The sequence below is a fragment of the Anopheles moucheti genome, chromosome 3, assembly GCF_943734755.1.
Source record: "Anopheles moucheti chromosome 3, idAnoMoucSN_F20_07, whole genome shotgun sequence".
In the NCBI taxonomy this organism is placed as follows: domain Eukaryota; kingdom Metazoa; phylum Arthropoda; class Insecta; order Diptera; family Culicidae; genus Anopheles; species Anopheles moucheti.
In genome coordinates, this window is record NC_069141.1 from 10,099,536 (window position 1) to 10,117,677 (window position 18,142).

The 18,142-nt window shown below is 43.7% G+C and overlaps 6 protein-coding genes across 11 annotated transcripts in view; 3 read left to right on the forward strand and 3 right to left on the reverse strand.

Annotated features, from left to right (window-relative positions):
• LOC128303818 (cysteine-rich with EGF-like domain protein 2) overlaps window positions 1-8,005 on the reverse strand; it is a 30,337-nt gene extending 22,332 nt beyond the window's left edge. The window contains exons 1-4 of one of the 4 annotated variants that reach the window (XM_053040891.1): window positions 7,909-8,005; window positions 6,743-7,715; window positions 6,581-6,676; window positions 5,305-5,665 (exon numbers count right to left, since the gene is read on the reverse strand). In XM_053040891.1, coding sequence (XP_052896851.1) covers window positions 5,535-5,665; window positions 6,581-6,676; window positions 6,743-7,574 — 1,059 coding nt within the window. In that variant the 5' untranslated portion in view covers window positions 7,575-7,715; window positions 7,909-8,005 and the 3' untranslated portion in view covers window positions 5,305-5,534. The other 3 variants (XM_053040889.1, XM_053040893.1, XM_053040892.1) reach the window with 3 other exon arrangements.
• LOC128303819 (uncharacterized) lies at window positions 813-5,314 on the forward strand. 3 transcript variants are annotated; one of them, XM_053040894.1, is made up of 4 exons: window positions 813-943; window positions 1,995-2,128; window positions 2,391-3,051; window positions 3,115-4,630. In XM_053040894.1, the coding sequence occupies exons 1-4, from the start codon at window positions 859-861 to the stop codon at window positions 3,291-3,293; spliced, it is 1,059 nt and encodes a 352-aa protein (XP_052896854.1). In that variant the 5' UTR covers window positions 813-858; the 3' UTR covers window positions 3,294-4,630. The 3 variants fall into 3 exon arrangements, with proteins under 3 accessions (XP_052896854.1, XP_052896855.1, XP_052896856.1); XM_053040895.1 differs by lacking the exon at window positions 813-943 and adding an exon at window positions 962-1,007; XM_053040896.1 differs by lacking the exon at window positions 813-943 and adding an exon at window positions 1,227-1,789 and having other exon boundaries at window positions 3,115-5,314.
• A 507-nt stretch (window positions 8,006-8,512) lies between the features above and the next one.
• LOC128301847 (inactive selenide, water dikinase-like protein) lies at window positions 8,513-10,821 on the forward strand. The gene is made up of 3 exons (XM_053038495.1): window positions 8,513-8,969; window positions 9,046-9,589; window positions 9,661-10,821. The coding sequence occupies exons 2-3, from the start codon at window positions 9,083-9,085 to the stop codon at window positions 10,342-10,344; spliced, it is 1,191 nt and encodes a 396-aa protein (XP_052894455.1). The 5' UTR covers window positions 8,513-8,969; window positions 9,046-9,082; the 3' UTR covers window positions 10,345-10,821.
• A 454-nt stretch (window positions 10,822-11,275) lies between these two features.
• On the reverse strand, window positions 11,276-13,024 carry LOC128300877 (ATP synthase subunit gamma, mitochondrial). The gene is made up of 3 exons (XM_053037106.1): window positions 12,893-13,024; window positions 12,476-12,644; window positions 11,276-12,388 (listed from the first exon to the last, which is right to left on the reverse strand). The coding sequence occupies exons 2-3, from the start codon at window positions 12,637-12,639 to the stop codon at window positions 11,659-11,661; spliced, it is 894 nt and encodes a 297-aa protein (XP_052893066.1). The 5' UTR covers window positions 12,640-12,644; window positions 12,893-13,024; the 3' UTR covers window positions 11,276-11,658.
• Window positions 13,025-13,303: 279 nt separating this feature from the next.
• On the forward strand, window positions 13,304-15,400 carry LOC128303763 (uncharacterized). Its single transcript, XM_053040823.1, has 4 exons — window positions 13,304-13,411; window positions 13,537-13,720; window positions 13,797-14,954; window positions 15,021-15,400. The coding sequence occupies exons 2-4, from the start codon at window positions 13,544-13,546 to the stop codon at window positions 15,150-15,152; spliced, it is 1,467 nt and encodes a 488-aa protein (XP_052896783.1). The 5' UTR covers window positions 13,304-13,411; window positions 13,537-13,543; the 3' UTR covers window positions 15,153-15,400.
• Window positions 15,401-16,508: 1,108 nt separating this feature from the next.
• On the reverse strand, window positions 16,509-17,966 carry LOC128306034 (GATA zinc finger domain-containing protein 14-like). Its single transcript, XM_053043717.1, has 4 exons — window positions 17,700-17,966; window positions 17,307-17,628; window positions 16,653-17,240; window positions 16,509-16,567 (listed from the first exon to the last, which is right to left on the reverse strand). The coding sequence occupies exons 1-4, from the start codon at window positions 17,871-17,873 to the stop codon at window positions 16,509-16,511; spliced, it is 1,143 nt and encodes a 380-aa protein (XP_052899677.1). The 5' UTR covers window positions 17,874-17,966.
• Window positions 17,967-18,142: the final 176 nt, after the last annotated feature.

Here is an 18,142-nt window from a genome sequence, read left to right on the forward strand (position 1 = left end):
AACGTGTACCAGGCAAGAAAAAGCCGGCTGGGTGGAAAAACGACTTCCTACAGCATTTGCAAGGAAAATCCCTTTGGCGAACATTTGAACGCGACGCAATGGTGACACAGTGCGTTCGCGATTTGCACACCACCAGCAGTAGGCTGTGCTGTTTGTGTGAAAAGTGTGTTGCTTTGGCTATGTGAAACCAGCGCGAAGTGTAAGTTTTTCACCAAAAATCGTATACGGGGGCGGGTCGTAGGACAGCAAGTTCGTTTTCAAGTTGGCGTTGAAAACGAGCGTTCATAACGAAAGTGTATGTTCGATAAAGCACACCACAGGCAACAAAAAACAAGGGGCAGGGAAATTGTTTTCCATTTGTGCCTCCAAACCAGCTCGTGCAAATCGTTTTCACCGTGCGTAGTTCTCCTTGGGCATGGTTCGGTGTAGATAAAAAGAACAGGTATGAAACCAGCTCAAAGTGTCGCCATTCAGCCAACTGGGCGTTAATACGATAGTTTGATGGTCATTCGCTGCCTAGACTGTACCGTGACATAAAGCTCCAAATCTTCCGAATGGTGTAAAATAGGGCTACTTCTGCAAAAAAGTATCCTTGGTGCATTTCCGTCGATAAGAACCGCGGTGTTCTTCTTCTCGTCACACAGTCCCTTATGTGTCAACCGTGCTGCTGTTGAAGCGAGCGAGCAAGAGAGCAGTTGAGGGTGTGCGCGAGTGTGCGTGCGTTTTTGTGGGGGGTTTTGTGTTGCGGCGTTCGTGCGAACAAACACAGCAAAAGCAGCAGCTGCAGTGGTGTAGTGTTTTCGCCAGCTACATCCGAAACCACGGCACCCAAGAGCATCAACGTTCAAAACATCAACAATGACAACGGCAAGTGATGAACCAGATCCAAAGATGTCACGGCTGCTGAAGCTTGCTCAGAAGTTCAACTGCTTCTATCTGAACGGTAAGCGGCCTTGTGTTGTTGAGAATGGTTGGCAAATTTGTTTATTACAGGTCCCGTGACGTCGGTGAGTTTAGTGCATGAGGTTTTGTTGCAGGAAAAGTGTTTATTCTCCACAGCCAAAGCCGTTCGGCGACTGTGCTGCTTATGCTGCTGTGTGCTTATGTCGTCGCCGTAATAATCCGCAAAGTAGGCGACGAAACGATTGCATAAAACTAACACACCGCAACGGAAGCAGGAGATTGTGGCCGTGGATATTGTGATCGGCGTGAGCCTGAGTGAGGTTTATGTTGTATAAGCATCGTGGGGATCAGCCCTATTCCATTTGACCACTCGGAATCGATCGAAAGTGAACAAATGTAACACAACGTTGGAAGGCCCATCCGATCAATATAATGGGCAGAAGCGATAAGCAACACAAAAGGCGTGTTAAAACCATCACACGGCAGAGACACAGACACAAAATTGCAACTGAAGAGGGCCAGGTCGGTTTGGCCCTGCATCATCCAAACACATCTCTCTCGACCCGTGAATTGATGAAGAAATTTTAAAATAAACTTTTTGCTCAAACAAATGTGCCACGGTCGGTCGCGCACACAGGAGTGAAAACAAGCTCATTAAAACCAGTCTCCGCGTCACCTGCCACGACATTTTCATCCCGAAAACGTTGTTTGTGCATTCGTCCGTGGTCCAATCCGCCCTTTACACGCGTGTGCCGTGTTTTGTCGTGTAACCTGGTGGGTTAAACAGAACGGCGCCGAACACATCTATAGTCAGTAGTTTAGACATCGCCGTTCATCATTCTTTGCCTCACCACGAGGTAGCTTCCGTACCGATCGCATGTTGAAGGTTTGCGTTTATCAGCTGTTTGACCAAAACCGATAAACAACTGTTTACATTTCGGCTCGGCAGCCGAGAGCATGGTTCCAACGTGGCGTTAAGAACACGCAACACAGCTTGCTAATCACTTTGCCATCTGTTACATACTATTCTAATCATCTGATGGCGTCTCGCGTCTCTCTGTATCCTTCTCTCCATTGCTACTCCATTGTAGGTTTCATGAAAGGCGACTGCCGCCCGTTCGTTGTTGACGGCCACCAAGTCGGACTGGTCAGCCAGAATGTGATCGAGCAGCTGCTCAAATATCCTGAAGTATTTCACATCAGAGCTCCGGAGCATGGCAAGCAGGTATTAGGCTAGAGGTTTAAGTTAGCTGTCCAAATTCCCAAATTTATTGATCTGAAACTAGCGAACAAATGCACCCTCCTCAAGGGTATTGCCAATAAGGTGATAAGTTTAATCGCCAAAGTTTGCTGAGCTCAGCGTGATAAAGATGATTGTTCACCGATAAACTTTGGGACGACTGTAACAATGAGGGAGTTTGTCGCTTCCTTTTAGAAATTCGTTGACCAAATGAAGGACTGCGCTAAAATTCTTATTTCTTTTGCAGAAAATTGTCGAACTGAATCCTGCCTTTCGGGATTACAATACACGCTCGCAGCAGGTCGACCGGATACTGCGCGAATTCCGCAAGCAGGGCATGTTTGTTGCATTGAAAGGTTGGCGTGACGAATGTTACGACGTTAAGTCATCCACCGGCTCACTGCTCAAGATGGACCGCTCGGCAACGTGCCTGTTCGGTGTGCGTAACTACGGTGTCGAGATAAACGGGTACGTCCGTCACCCGACCAAGGGTCTCTGCATTTGGCTGCAGCAACGGTCCGACACGAAGCAAACGTGGCCAGGCAAGTGGGACAATATGGTGAGCGGTGGACTGGCGGTCGGTTACGGTGTGCTTGAAACGGCCATCAAGGAAGCGGCCGAGGAAGCATCGATACCTGGCCACCTGATCAAAAATCTCGTGTCCGCCGGATGCGTATCGTTTTTCTTCGAAAGTGAACGTGGTCTCTTTCCCAACACGGAGTTCGTGTACGATCTCGAACTGCCCGAAGACTTTGTGCCTGATAATTCCGACGGCGAGGTGCAGAACTTTCAGCTTCTACCGGCCCACGAATGTCTCGAGCGGGTGTTTATGCCCGACTTCAAAACCACCAGCTGCCCGGTGGTAATCGATTTTCTCATCCGCCATGGTATTATAACGCCGGAAAATGGTATGCCAATTGTACACGACTACTACGCGCCGATATTAACTGATTGTTTGATACCATTTCCAGAAACAAACTTCACGCAGGTCATCGAGTTGCTGCACGTACCGCTGCAGAGCTTGTACACCTACCGTACGACGCCAAACGACGGATCGGCCAACGCCTGTGCAACTACAGCGGCAACAACAAACCAACGAGATCTCATTAGCAGCAATAATAAAAACAGTATCGAAAACGGCAAGCTCTAATCAATGTAACGGCCTGCGGAACCGTAATTACTACTAGTAAAACCGTGAGACAAAAAAATGTACTAGCGCGTAATCCGTAATGCATCAACGAGAAAGAAGACATGCGCTGCAAGCGCAATACGTGTTTTTAACACCAGAACTAGAGAGCAAAAGTTGCATATATTTGGGCAAGGAAAGGAATATAACAAAATAATGAAGAAAATATGTTTTGCCACATAACGAAACGCTAAGAGAAATGATAACATAGGAAAGGGTTAGCAATCGCGTTTAAGGTCGCTCATTTGCGTTTTATGTGTTACAAGCTGTAAGTAAGACAACACAGTCTAAGTTAGGCTTAACTGCGTGCGCGTTATAGCGTTGTTCTTAAAACAACATTAATAATCGTATAAAAATCAAGCAAAAAGGCTGATGATGGGAAGGACTGGGCAGGAGTTTTAACAATTAATCATCTAGATCGGATAATGCTAACATTTGGGAGTGCGCGCCTTTAAATGTTTACAATTTTGTTTTTAAAGTGTCTGTTTTCACTGTAATGATTAAGTCCAAAGTATCTGTTTTGTTTTTATTATTGCAGCATTCAATGCTTCTTGTCAATGAATAATAACTAAAACAATCGTAATAAACACACATTCATAGGTTAATTACTAGCGTGCGGCAGCAATTAAGAAGGAGAAAAAGATATACCAAAATTCGGCATTCAAGATTAATTAACAACAAAAATCAACATTTTTGTTTAAAAATTAAGCATTACATCGAAAGGAAAGTGTTGATATCCTTTCGTTCAGTCTAGCATAATGAAGATGTGTGATCATTTGCTAATTAAATTAAGCCTTTGTCACACGGAAAAGGGTAACTCAATCAAACCAGCAGAATTATATAGTAAACTAATCGACGCAACACGATTAGTGAAGTACAGCATACTTTTAATCATCACGTCTGCCAAAAGCCCCAACAGGAAGCAATCACAACTAGCTGGATTAATCTATTAACAACAGAACACAATCGTAAAAACGTCTCTTTACCAAACTCTTCGGTATTAAATCCCAAATCCCTGATTAAACACCAGCACACCCAACAATAACAAATTCTGCATTAAAGCACAGTGTTTTGGATTGTACATTTAGCGTATTTATCTGTTTTGCTTCGTTTAGAGAGAGCGTGTGTGTGCTGCATTGGCACCGTGCATATATGTATTATCGTTAACGAACATTTCTAATTGTTTATGACAACGATTCGAACGCATATCTGTGACGTACATATAGTTTTAGCTTAAACTACGTAACGTTTACACGAATTGCATAGCAGGGATCGCCATACAACAGGGAGTAGGTATCAACCGAAGTGAAACGAACGATAAGATTCGGATGAACAAGTTAAGTAGATAGGTAAAATGGAACTCTCTTCCGTGTATTATGAATCCATTTCAAGCTGCGCGTAACCTCCACGTATATTTTGTTAGCTTCCGACTTGATTTCTAAACTGTGCCATCAATTCAGCAGCGTGTGAAAGAATGCTCTACAACGACAAAAAGACTATGTATCGCTTCAACGCATATATACCACAAAACATGACGAACTACACATCACAATTCACTCCCTAATTCTGGCAAACGGGTCACCGGGCTCTAGTTGGCCGCGTTTGTGGTTTTGCATGTCTTTTCTAAGCATAGATAAGCATCTTATTTATTAGTTTACCGCGATATATCGTACCGCCGTTCTTAACTTGTTCAAACTCGTCTTTTGAAAATTGTCAAAACATTCGTCCTTTTTATTCGTGTAAGCGTAAGGACGGTTCGCCGTTTCTGCTACTTTATCCTATTATTTTTCCGTTGTACTATTAATTAATGTTATAACTTAGACTTTTTCGATAAAACAACACCCCCATCATACCAGGAGGATCGAATTACACAGTAACATCACACTAATTATGGGACGAGGGAATTGTGTGAGTGGTTGGAATAAGCGGAGTAAATATTTATTGTATTAAACCCCTAGAATCTGTTCTTTCTTGTATACCTATAAAACGATAATGAAATCAAACAAAAAAAAAACTCCAGCACGTGTTATGGGTTTATCAATTTTCTATTCCTAGTACGAAATTTTCTCACTATCAGTTATCTAGCCGCGATATAAATTTGGTTTATTTAACGATGCAGTTGCTTTTACTGCTTCCAGCTTCGTTAAGTTAAGTAGATCACATTGTCACCATATACTGCTTTGGTGTTGCTTAATGTTGAGTTGCCTACAGTTCATCGTTTCGCGCAGTATTGGATGATCTTGCGTCGTTGGATATCTCAACGGATTCATCCAGGGCAGAAGAAGTAGCACTGGTCGAATCAAACTGCCCTAATGCGTCCAAAGTATGTGATGAAGCTATAGGTTAGTTTAAAAAAAAAGTACACGAATGAAAAACGTACCCGAAACGATAACCACGATAATCCGTAGAAACTTTGTAAAGTTTTCCATTTGTCAAGTTTACTTTATTTTATAATACCACCACATCCCTTACATGTTGCATTTAATTCAGACTCTTAATTGTTGATGTTCATGCTACCTGATTCTCTGATAAGCCTAGCATAGGTGAATTATTCTGCGTATGGAAGATTAATGTTCGTCTGTGCTTGAGGATGCAAATGCTCAGCTCTAAGTTGCCCTAGGACAACTCCAAAAATAATCACCATCCATACACGTGTCGATGATAGTAGTTTTGCGCATAACGCTTTATAATTATGGGTGCAGATAAAATTGAGCCAATGGACGATTCTACGTCCCTCGCAGCACAACCCGTTCAATGTGATTCCTCCCACGGACCTAGGTAATTATGGGAGAAGTTCTATTTTTAATGCTGTTGAAGAATCTCGTCTAAAATGCGTGGCGAAGGTGCCGTCGGTTGTTGTGGGGCAGTGTTGAGCCAGTACTCCGAAACGGAAATGTAGACTGCAACGGCTAATCCAACCAGCGCCGCTAGCCAGGTCGAGTTCTGTAGCACGATGCAAGTGGCAATGCACAGACCGAGGTAGGTTAGGTAACGCGTAAAGGTGGCGTACTGATTACGCTTCTCGTTGGACGTATCTGTGTGCGGACGAACGAAATTGTTAGTCACGCCCAGGTGTACAAGGCCATTACTTGACTAAACCAATCAACATTTCACGCACAAACTAAAGCAAGCAACACAACAACAAAAGAAACATTGCTTAAAAGGTGCCAAAAACAAACCAAATAAAGCGTCTAACAATAGCTACATTATTGTATATGCAGAAGAAAAGAATGACATGCTTTAAGGCTTACCTGTGCACATTCCATCTCTTAGCTCGTATCCAGCGGCACATTTTTCACACAAATCCGGACCATCCCCGTTGCAGCCATCGCACGATTTATCACATTCTGGTAGAACAAATCAATCATTAGCCAACCTATCTAGCATCATCACAACCGGAAGGTGCAACTCACCCAAACAGCTGTACGACCCTTCGTTGTTAACGCAAAACTGTTGCCTTGTACATGGTGCCTCTTTTATGCATTCGTCCACATCCACACAGCCTCCCCGGGCACTGTCCATCACCCATCCGCTACGACACACCCGACATGCATTCGGTCCCGCGCCGGTACAACCACCGGCAGCACACGCACCATGGCATCGGCTGCACAGCAGTTTCGTTTCATCCCGGAACGCCTGATAGTACTCCTCCGTGCAACTATCGCAGTTATCGCCGGTGTATCCTTCGTCACAGGCACATTTTCCGTTGCCCTTGCGTGTGCCATTTCCTTTACATTTTCCATTGCCGAAGCATGTCGGGCACGGGTCACACTTCGGTCCGTAAAACCCATCTGCACAGCAGACGGTCGCCTGTTCCACGCACAACCATCGGTGCAAATCCGGATCAGTGGTTTGATAGTTTTTCCACCACTCTTCTATCAGGGATTCATAATCTTCCGCCAACTGATGGCACTGATCTTCACCACGTACCACATCCGTGCAAAGACGCTCCTGTATTTCGACTAACCGCAGCTCGCTAGTTTTGTAGCTACCCAACCGTTCCTCCTCCCAGGCTGCGTCACCGCCGTCGTGCTTGGCACGTTCCGTACGCTTGATGCCATCGCGAAACGAGTTCACCAACACTGTGCACGCCTTGCAGGGTGGTAGCTTTTCAGTCTTTAATTTGTCCTTCTTGGTGCCTCCTCCAGTGGAAAACGAAGGTGGTTTCGGGGCATCTCCGAGCGATAGGAATGGCAACAAGGCCACGACCAGAAAACATGCTATAATTCCATCCGTTTGTCTCATCACTGCGGCACGTATGTATCGTTTCGCAAATTCGGTACGTGAGGCAGCCCACTTCCTGCCAGATCTCAGGCCCGATAGTGATAACACAGCACTGCCAACCTAGCACACCCTGCCAGGGTTATTTCGATGAGGAGCTGGGATCTGTATTAAGGAAAAATCGATAACCATTATCGTATTGTGCATAGCGCCGGGTGATGTATGAAAAATAGTTCTCATAGGCCGGGGAATTTACTGTACCGGGAAAGCCCTTATATTAGGTGAAGTTTAAGTTAACCAATGTCTATTTTGCCAATCTATTTACACGGATCAATAGAAGGCGCAGATCGGCACTTACCAGCAGCTTCGTGGACACTCGGGAAAATACAAATCCTTTTGGTCTGTTGGCCGGGGTAAGAGGAAGTAGCGTTGCCGGGGTTTTGTTTTGTTAAACTGACGTGTACCAAACTTCGAACATTGCCCCAAAAGGTTCTTCTACACCGGTGGGATCCGTTGAACATTTGTTGTTCATAATTCACTAGTTTATCTTCAATTGTGGATATATACGTGGTTTGTTTGATATAGTTCAATTCGTTATTAGTATTTTTATGTTAGAGAGAGGTTACATGTAAGCTGCATTTGTGAAAATCGAAGCGAAATAGAAAACTAGTCTAGTATTTTTAAACCAAATGTCATCAAATATTTGCATTTGTAGACCACTGCCTTATTGGCACTACGGCAAATATTGCAGCGGTCAAAAGAACCAGAAACAATAGGGCATCCAAAAAAAATTGTGAGTAACAAAAATATAATTAGTAACAAGTTGCAGTCGCAATTATTTTTTTACTTATTTATGTGGAAGAGCTCACACAAAAAAGATTGCATTTCGATTGATCTGTTTGCGTGCTTGGAGTCCATGCTGCAGCAATAAACCAACGCTAATAAACTCTCGGAAATGACGCGCCCACTGTGCCCGCTCGCGAAGGTTAACCAAAACGAAGCTTCTAGATTCTTTCGTTCCCTCTCTCTCTCGCCTACACATCACTAGCTCTTCGCCAGTGCGCGTGCATTTTACATCTTTTGCTCCTTGCAAACTTCGGCAACAATAATAGGTATTAACCTAAAAAATTAGCCCGAGGAACTTTTGCGTCCACTCATTACGCGTTCGGCAGGGTCCGTAAAGCGAGTGATAGTTATCGTATAAAAAATTGTGATAAATCATTTACAGCAAGTAAAAAGTTTGTACAGTTGGCAGCAGGCACACCAGTGTTGCTGCGTTGAGCGCGTGAAAATCTTCACACAGTAGGCGACGCCACCGATTCGCTGCCTCTGCCAAGCTTCCAGACGAACCGGCACTCGACGGCATACGTTCATTTGAGTTGAAACGAAGATCTTCTGCAAGGAGGCGGTTAGTTATCGGTGAGTAGATGTGCTATTCGCTAATTCGCGGATGAAAGAATTAGTTTCAACCATACATTTCTGTGTGTGATTGCAGATTTCTTTAGTGGAGCGTGGCTTTCACTGAAGCAAACATGGATGAATATAAACAAGATCCGATGGTCCATCTGGAGCTGACCGGGAATTCCGGCCTGGTTCTTCGCAGACCGTTCGATCCGACTGCACACGATCTTGATGCATCATTCCGCCTAACCCGATTTGCCGATCTGAAGGGCCGCTGTTGCAAAGTGCCGAAGGAAGTGCTGGAAAAGTTGGTATCGTCGTTGCAACAGGACTACATGCAGGATCCGGAACAGCCCTTCATGCCGATGACTTCGCCTCGCATTGGCATTGGGCTGGACTGTTCGGTTATTCCGTTGCGACATGGTGGTCTGTGTATGGTGCAGACAACGGATTTCTTTTACCCGATCGTTGATGATCCGTACATGATGGGCAAGATCGCGTGCGCCAACGTGCTGAGCGATCTGTACGCCATGGGAGTCACAGAGTGTGATAACATGCTGATGCTGTTGGCCGTTAGCACGAAAATGATCGAGAAGGAACGAGACGTTGTCATTCCGTTAATAATGCGTGGTTTTAAGGTACGTTGTGTGGAGAGGAGTCTTTTGTTCCCCGGCAATTTTATTTACATTTGGTTCTTTCATTGATACAGGATTCCGCCTTGGAAGCAGGAACGAGTGTGACCGGCGGTCATAGTGTGGTGAATCCGTGGTGCACAATTGGTGGAGTAGCCACGACGATTTGTCAGCAGAACGAATTCATCGTGCCAGATAATGCCGTAGTGGGTGACGTGCTGGTTCTGACGAAAGCTCTCGGAACGCAGGTCGCAGTAAATGCGCACCAATGGTTGGATCAATCCGAACGGTGGAACCGCATTAAGCTCGTTGTATCGGAGGAAGACGTACGGAAGGCGTATCACCGCGCCATGGATTCAATGTCCCGACTCAACCGTGTCGCTGCACGGCTCATGCACAAATACAACGCGCACGGTGCCACCGATGTGACCGGGTTTGGACTGCTTGGTCATGCCCAGACGTTGGCGTCCCATCAAAAGAATGAGGTGTCGTTCGTGATTCATAACCTGCCCGTGATCGCCAAGATGGCGGCCGTTGCCAAGGCTTGTGGCAATATGTTCCAACTGCTACAAGGCCACTCAGCAGAAACATCCGGCGGACTGTTGATCTGTTTGCCACGTGAACAAGCCGCAGCCTATTGCAAGGACATAGAAAAGCAAGAAGGATGTCAAGCCTGGATCATCGGTATCGTTGAGAAAGGGAGCCGCACGGCACGAATCATCGACAAGCCGCGAGTAATCGAAGTACCGGCGAAGGATTAAAGCGCTTGATTTTTTGTCTCCCATTTGCGTTTAGTTTATTACCTTCATTCATTTGCTTGTTAACTCCTCATTCTTCTTTCAAACGCAGATGTGCAACGGATTTCTTCGATCATACTTATTAAATACACATTCAAATGGGATGCTCGTTGCTAGAGCAACCATCCGCGGTAATGACCAGGATGGAAGGATGCATTTCAAGAGTTTGTTTTAAATGATACCTTCACTAGAATCGAAACTGGTGATTGTGATGCAGCGGTCGTCAAGAGGGACAGTATGAGAAACATGTGACAATGTAAAAGCAAATGAAATCTGTCCATCGCGCGTATATGTTTGTTTTATTTTTCCGTAAAACGATGCAAACAATTTTTGTAAGATTAAATGAATATGAATGATTTAATTTGAGGAAATGAAAAGTAGACTACATTTATGATTAGCATTGCTCCCCATTAGATTTAATCCAATGAAAGCCACCCAAAATAAAAGGAATAATAGAATAAACCTGTCTCGTTCTTTGTTATATTCTATATCGTATCACTAGACATGGTCTGGAAGGATATCGGATGCGGAACAGCCCTTCATGCCGATGACTTCGCCTCGCATTGGCATTGGGCTGGACTGTTTGGTTATTCCGTTGCGACATGGTGGTCTGTGTATGGTGCAGTCATAGTGTGGTGAATCCGTGGTGCACAATTGGTGGAGTAGCCGATTTGTCAGCAGAACGAATTCATCGTGCCAGATCATGCCGTATTGGGTGACGTGCTGGTTTTGGTTGATATGAATGAATTAATTTGAGGAAATGAAAAGAAGACTACATTTATGATTAGCATTGCTCCCCATTAGATTTAATCCAATGAAAGCCACCCAAAATAAAAGGAATAATAGAATAAACCTGTCTCGTTCTTTGTTATATTCTATTCGCGTGGTTCCCGAAACCTTTACGGATCGTATCACTAGACATGGTTTGGAAGGATATCGGATGCAACAATCGACTGAAAAACGAAGTGAGATTTATTCCAAGTTCCAACCCAAACATAGATATAGCTTTGATGCGAGAGTGGATCGTATTTTCGAATGTACTTCACAAAAGAGGTATAACAATTTATATTCAGGATTTTGTTTACTTTTATAGTACTATTTCTTTTCTGCTTGCATTCGTGGAGAGATAACGGTTTTCCGAAAGCACCATATGCACGTATATCGTCACCTCACAGGAAAATTCTTTCTAGATGTTGCTCGAAAATAGACGATCTTCCGGGTACAGCCGTTAAAATGGGAATCCGGCCAATGATAAACAAACCGTGCCTAGCGGCACGTTTAATCCTTGCTCTCCAGAGCAGAAGCACCGGAAATAATTTCAATCAGCTCACGCGTAATCACCGCCTGTCGAGTACGGTTGAAGGTCAGCGTCAGCTTGTCAATCATTTCGCCGGCGTTCTTCGAGGCATTGTCCATAGCCGTCATACGCGACGACTGTTCCGAGCAGGCGCCTTCCTTCATCGTGTAGAACAGCAGCGAAGCCAATGAGAACTCCAGATAGCTCTGGATGACTTCCGAATCCAACGAATCGTACACCGGCAGCTTTTCGGCCGATTCTACCGACTTCAGCGAGAAAATCGGAATGTCCGCAACCTGGTACGATACGACCGACTTGAACTTGTTGTAGATAATCTTGCCATCAGTGTACTCATAGCCGAGGTTCAGGATGGCATTGCACAGCTTCGCCGCATCCAGGAAGGTCGGTGGCAGGCGACCAATTTCATTGGCCACCATCTCAATGTTCTTGCCGTACAGACGCGACAAGATGGCACGCGACTTGTCACCGACGCAAATCACCTTGATGTTCGCATCCTTGGCCAGCTCACCGCGAATGTAACGGGCGACGCCGGTATGCACCGCACCGCACAGACCACGATCCGACGTAATGGCAATGTACAGCTTCTTGGAGTCTTCCTCCTTCGGGGCAACTTCGGCCTTCTCGTAGAACTGCTGGGCACCGACACCGTACGGTCTCGCTTGCTTCAGATCACGCTCAGCACGGGAATACCTACAGCAACAGAGGAAAAAAACAAACACACATGACAACACGACGAACCACTAGGATGTCCATTTACACGCGGATCTTCATACGCACTTGGCAGCAGACACCATTTTCATGGATTGAGTGATTTTTTGGATGTTCTTAACCGACTTCAACCGGATCGAAATGGCCTTTAGCGTGGCCATGCCACGGTTCTGCTGGCCAAGGCATAGCTCAGCTGGCACCTGCGACAGCACGGGCACGACGGACTTGAACATGGTTCCTGAAATGAAAACGTTCCGTATGAATATCGTTACTGCTAAGGATTCGATTACACAACCGTCCAGCTCTATTACGGGCAAGCCATCACTATTTTATTATGCGATTGGTAGTATTCCTACACGCCGTTAAGCAGTGCTCTGAACATCATGTCCGTTCGATAGTGTAGTGTTATGTAAGATTTTTAACTTGCAAAAACACACTCCTTCGAATCTAGCTGTGTCGAATGGCGTTGCCGGTGGTTTTGCCTACCTGTACTTTAGGCGATTTCAACAGGAAGGGCGGCGGATAAAGTTATCCTTTTTCGATTCGTTCGGTGCGAAAACGGATCAGAATTTTCTCATCCGATCTACTGGTGTCAAAAGATGTCGTACAATCCGCGATTGTCAGCAGTGTTGCCAGCCATGTGAGAAACAAAAGTGCATTGGTGGGTGTTTGGCGTTTATGCTACCGTGCGCAATTCTTGCTGCTTTCCAGTATCTGTTTCTAATTTGATTTTTGTACATTATCCCTACGCCCGAGCACCTTCAGAATATTTCGCAAGTTGAGAAAATTTTCATGAAAAGAATTTGGAATACTCGCTGTTATTGCAATGAACATCAGAAAAACATCGCCAATGGCATGGTTGCCAGCAAACCAAAACAAACGTCAAACCAGCAGTCATGGCACTCTGCGCTGTAAACATTGAATGGGGAGCCGTGACCGGCTAACACGTTTTCAAAAACATTTATTTTAAAACTAATTTGCTGTGAATTACGGCTGCTTTCTCAGGTAACGTCTTCTAAATTCTTTACTCCGTTTGATGGGCCCGTAGGCCATATCAAATTTGATGTGCTTGTGTAAAATTTCGTGTGTTTCGCTGACGCTGCTAATAAAATCCCCCTGTAACATTGCAGCCAAACGATGGACGAATTAAAAACAATGATAAGAGCATTAGCTATATCCAATGCCGCCAGCGGTATTACTGTAGCACAGTTGAATAAGGACTTTAAAAACCTGGAGGGATATCCGATTCCGTACAGCAAGTTTGGATTCCAATCGCTTGATGGAATGCTGAGAACCATGACCGACGCTATCCGGGTGTGTAAATAACCCCACATTACGAACTCCCCAGTTTAAACGGGGGGAAACTGACCGTTTTATTGTTTTCTTCTAGGTCAACGGATATGGCCCAATGGCTGAAATTCATCCACTTAACAATGAAAAATCTCAACATGTTCGACAAATGGTGAAAATGAGTAAACCACTTAAGAAAAAGCCTTCACTTCGTTATCATTCCCCTCAAACTAATTTCCGGAATAACTTTTATGAAGACCACTATTCGTCCCATCTTGATGATTACGATGATAACGGATACAATACCAAGTCAGCTAACACGAACACTTTTTATACCACCGCAATACCGAATAACAATGTGCCAAAACAACAATTACAGAATGGTCACCAATATGATAATCTCCATAGAGATGTGCTACCGAAAACCCCCGTCCTGGTAGAAAAAAGCGTTGGCTCGGCTTGCGTTAAACCTCCTGATTTAAGTAATCAACTAAGCTATGAGCTACCAAAGACCCCCATTCCGGCAGCAAAAGGCGTTACCTCCCCTGCGGTTAAACCTCTTGATCCAATTAATCAAATGGAGAAGACACCCGATGCAATAATAAATCCCCTGGCCATGGATTACAAACGGACTCATCGCATGATCGACGAGACAAGTGCTAAAACGCCAATAGAGAAAATAAATGGAAGTGTTTGTAAACCGACGAATAATATTATCATGCCCGAAGGTGTAATGACTTCAAAGGAACGGGTTATTGCAAACACATTTCCCGCACACGTGAAACCGAATGCAACCGTCCAGGTGGTGATCACTACGATCCTCAATCCCAGGCACATGTTTGTACATTTCAAGGAACACATCGACCAGCTACTTAAACTGGCGCCACACATTGATAAGATCTACAATGCAAAGCTGACTGCCTACGAGTGGCTTATACCGGAAAACATGATAGAGGTTGGATTATACTGTGCCGCCCTATACCACGGCCAATGGTATCGAGCGCAGGTGATGGGTCCGGTAAACTTTCAACGTGTTCTGCTGCTGTACATCGATTACGGTTACCTGCGATATGTACCATTGACGGAAATAAGATTTTTGACAAGAGAATTGGCTTCCATACCGCGCCAAACCGCACGCGTAGCGCTGAAATATTTAAAACCATCGTACGGAACTTGGAGCAGAGAATGCTGTACACAGCTGGCCAATTTGGTGCATCGCAAAGTGTTTCAAATGCATGTAATCGATATTGATGCAAAGGTAGCTAGATCGGAGGGCTCTGAAACGCGTTCACATTACTAACGGCGTCGTGTTTGTACTTTTCAGGAAAATCTGCTGGACGTTATTCTTACCAATGCCACAAATGGTTCCGTAGATTCGTTTGTGCACACGAGGGACGACAGTAATCTGAACCGACAGCTGGCAATGCGAAATGATATTGTATGGTCAGCAGATTAATGAAACGCTACGGACAATCGCATGCTAACTACGCGATCCAATAGGAAGACATTCATCGTGCCTGAATGTTGTACAACTAACCATAGACAACATTTATTTGCATATGTTTAAAACATTGATTTGACAACTATGAGCAGAGGTTATCTTTTTAACAAGTGTACACTGTATTCGAACGTTATGTTTAAAAAAATAAAAACGTTGTTAAATTTGAATTAAATAAAAGACAGTGACATTGCTGTTTCAGTTTCTTCCATCTTCCTTACACTAGCGATCGCTCTCACGGGTTTGATAGTATGGCCGTGCACCTAATCTCACCTCTCGTGGCCTTGCACCTAATGATTTGTGTAGCAATAAAAGCATGAGGAAATAGGTGACTCGGCTGTAGACATGTAGAGTTGCACTTTAAAACTTGACCTAATACATGTCATCTTGGATTAAAAACAGATTTTCGTTAATCGTGATAACTGACTGTCAGTCAATTTATTTTCATTAACCAGTAAGAAAAATAGTGGCAATATACATCAATCCAACTATCCTTAGCGCAGGGATAACAGATTAATTGTTTTATTACTTTTTCACTTACAAATCGTATAAATATGCCCGTTTGACGCCATCTACATTCTACCGCTTAAACCATACATTTGATGATATCAAATGTGCAAACGATCGATGAATGTGCCCTCTATAGTTGATCTTCTGATAGAGAAACCTAACTAGTATCATAGGTATCCACAGAAAAGTTACTTCGACCCGTGAAGTTGAATGAATACGCCATGTACAGGAGAACCACAGTTCCAATTCCCTGTTGCTATATAAAAGGTATATGCAGAATTAGAAGAGTGTACGTTACGCGCATCTCCGGACATTGTTATTCTTCAATAAAACAGAAGGATAAATGGGGGAGCTACATCTTCGTCCACTGGCCGATAAAACTAAATTGTTCTATATGTTTTGAACCATTAAGTACCGTGGAATGCAGCAAAATTAATGCTTTACAATGGCAGTTTTTTCGTGTCCGTTTTGAAGCCGGGTGAAATATCCTAAATCATCTTACTTTTTGTTGTTGTTTTTTGACATTCGTCGGCAATCCTAGCAATTCGAATTTGCATAGCTGCAACGCTCTTAACATTGATCAATCCGCATTTAACCAATCAATTCCATTTTCGTCCTTGGGACGCTAACATTTCAAACATTCGTTCGTATTTTGTACAAGCTTCCGGACTGATACTATACACAACAATAATTCCATACCTTATGGATTGTACTGAAATTGGTTGTACCAACTTGACAAATCATACCTATTTGTAGCATTGTTAAATGTATTAGAAGACAGATATTTGTTATTATATCCATTACTCATGGAGTTTCCCATGCCGTAGTTCCATTGATTTGGATATCCTCCTCCTGCAGCATAACTGTTGAAGCCCATGGCATTGTTATAACACATATTATTGTTCCATCCCCAGTTTGGTGCATAAGTACCATTCCAATTTCCATTACCATAACCGGAATAGTTATTCATGTTGTAATTTTGGGGAATCGCTTGGTTGTGACGACTGTTCCTTGCAGTGGACGACTGTTGCTTCACATTTCGCTTGCGCTGTTTGTTGTACTCCTGCATATTATTTGGGTAGTATTGTTGGTTGCACTGCTGCACATAATTGTGGTAGTACTGTTGATTCTGCTGAGCATTGTTTTGGTAGTACTGTTGGTTACACTGGGGCTCATAATTTTGGTTATACTGTTGGTAGCATTGTTGCGCATAATTTTGGTTATACTGTGGGTTGCATCGTTGCGCATAATTTTGGTTATACTGTGGGTTGCACTGTTGCGCATAATTTTGATAGTACTGCTGGTGGTTAGACTGTTGCATATTATTTTGGTAGTACTGCTGGCAAGACTGGTGCATATTATTTTGGTAGTACTGCTGGCTAGACTGGTGCATATTATTTTGGTAGTACTGTTGATTATTACAATACGACGTGTTTGCTGTTTGATGGTAAAGATTATTCAATGATCTGTTGTACAACAATTCATTCCAATTATATTGGCCATTCTGTTGTGCAGTTGACGTGCTGTACACTGAGTCTAAAAATTGTGCAAAATAATAATCATCATCAGAATAGTAGTTTTGCGGCGGTGCTTTGTACGCACTTTCGCGATTCGCTTTTCTGTACTGGTTTGTACTACTGTTGTTATTTCGTTGGAGTTTCGCATTTGCTGTTTTGCTGCAATTACTTTGTATTGCACTAGAAGATTTGCTTGTATAACTTTTTATCGCAACTGGCTTGCTTTCATAACTTTTAGTCGCATTATAACATTTGCTTTTGGGCAAGTGCGTTGTAGAACTCTGTTGATTGCACGAAGTTACCTTACGTTTCTTGCTTTTCTTACTTTTTTCTACCAACGAGCGTATGTGTTGATTTTTTTCGGTGGTAACTGGATGAATGGTGCTTTTCTGGTCATCTCCGTTCACCTACAAAAGATTGTAGCGCTTGTTAAACAAATGCAACACAAATAAAGTATTTCGCCTCTTCCGTTTCTCACTTGTACGACATCGGTCAGTGTACGTAGCATAGCAAAAAGAGATTTAAAGCCATGTTTCTGGTACGGAATGCTGTATCCTTCGAGACTTTTGAAGTCGTGATCCAGTTGCGACAAAGACATTCCGCTGGCACTAGAAATGGCCAGCGAGCGAATAATTGCTTTTAACTCGTTCATGACAATAATGTCGATGTAGAGAAGAACACTTTATGCTTCGCTTTTCACCGATAGTATTTCACTCGGTGTTGGTACAAAATCCGTGGCGCAAACCTTTCTCAACTTTCTCAACAACACAGAACTGGTATTTCCAGTAAATAGATTTGACTAAACGAGCGTTATCGAGTCCGTTTCGTTAGTGTGATGAAGTAACTTTGACAGCTTGTGGTGTTGCACAGTGGGTCAATTGTCGATTGGATAATTTTTGAAAAACCTATCTCATTTACTTA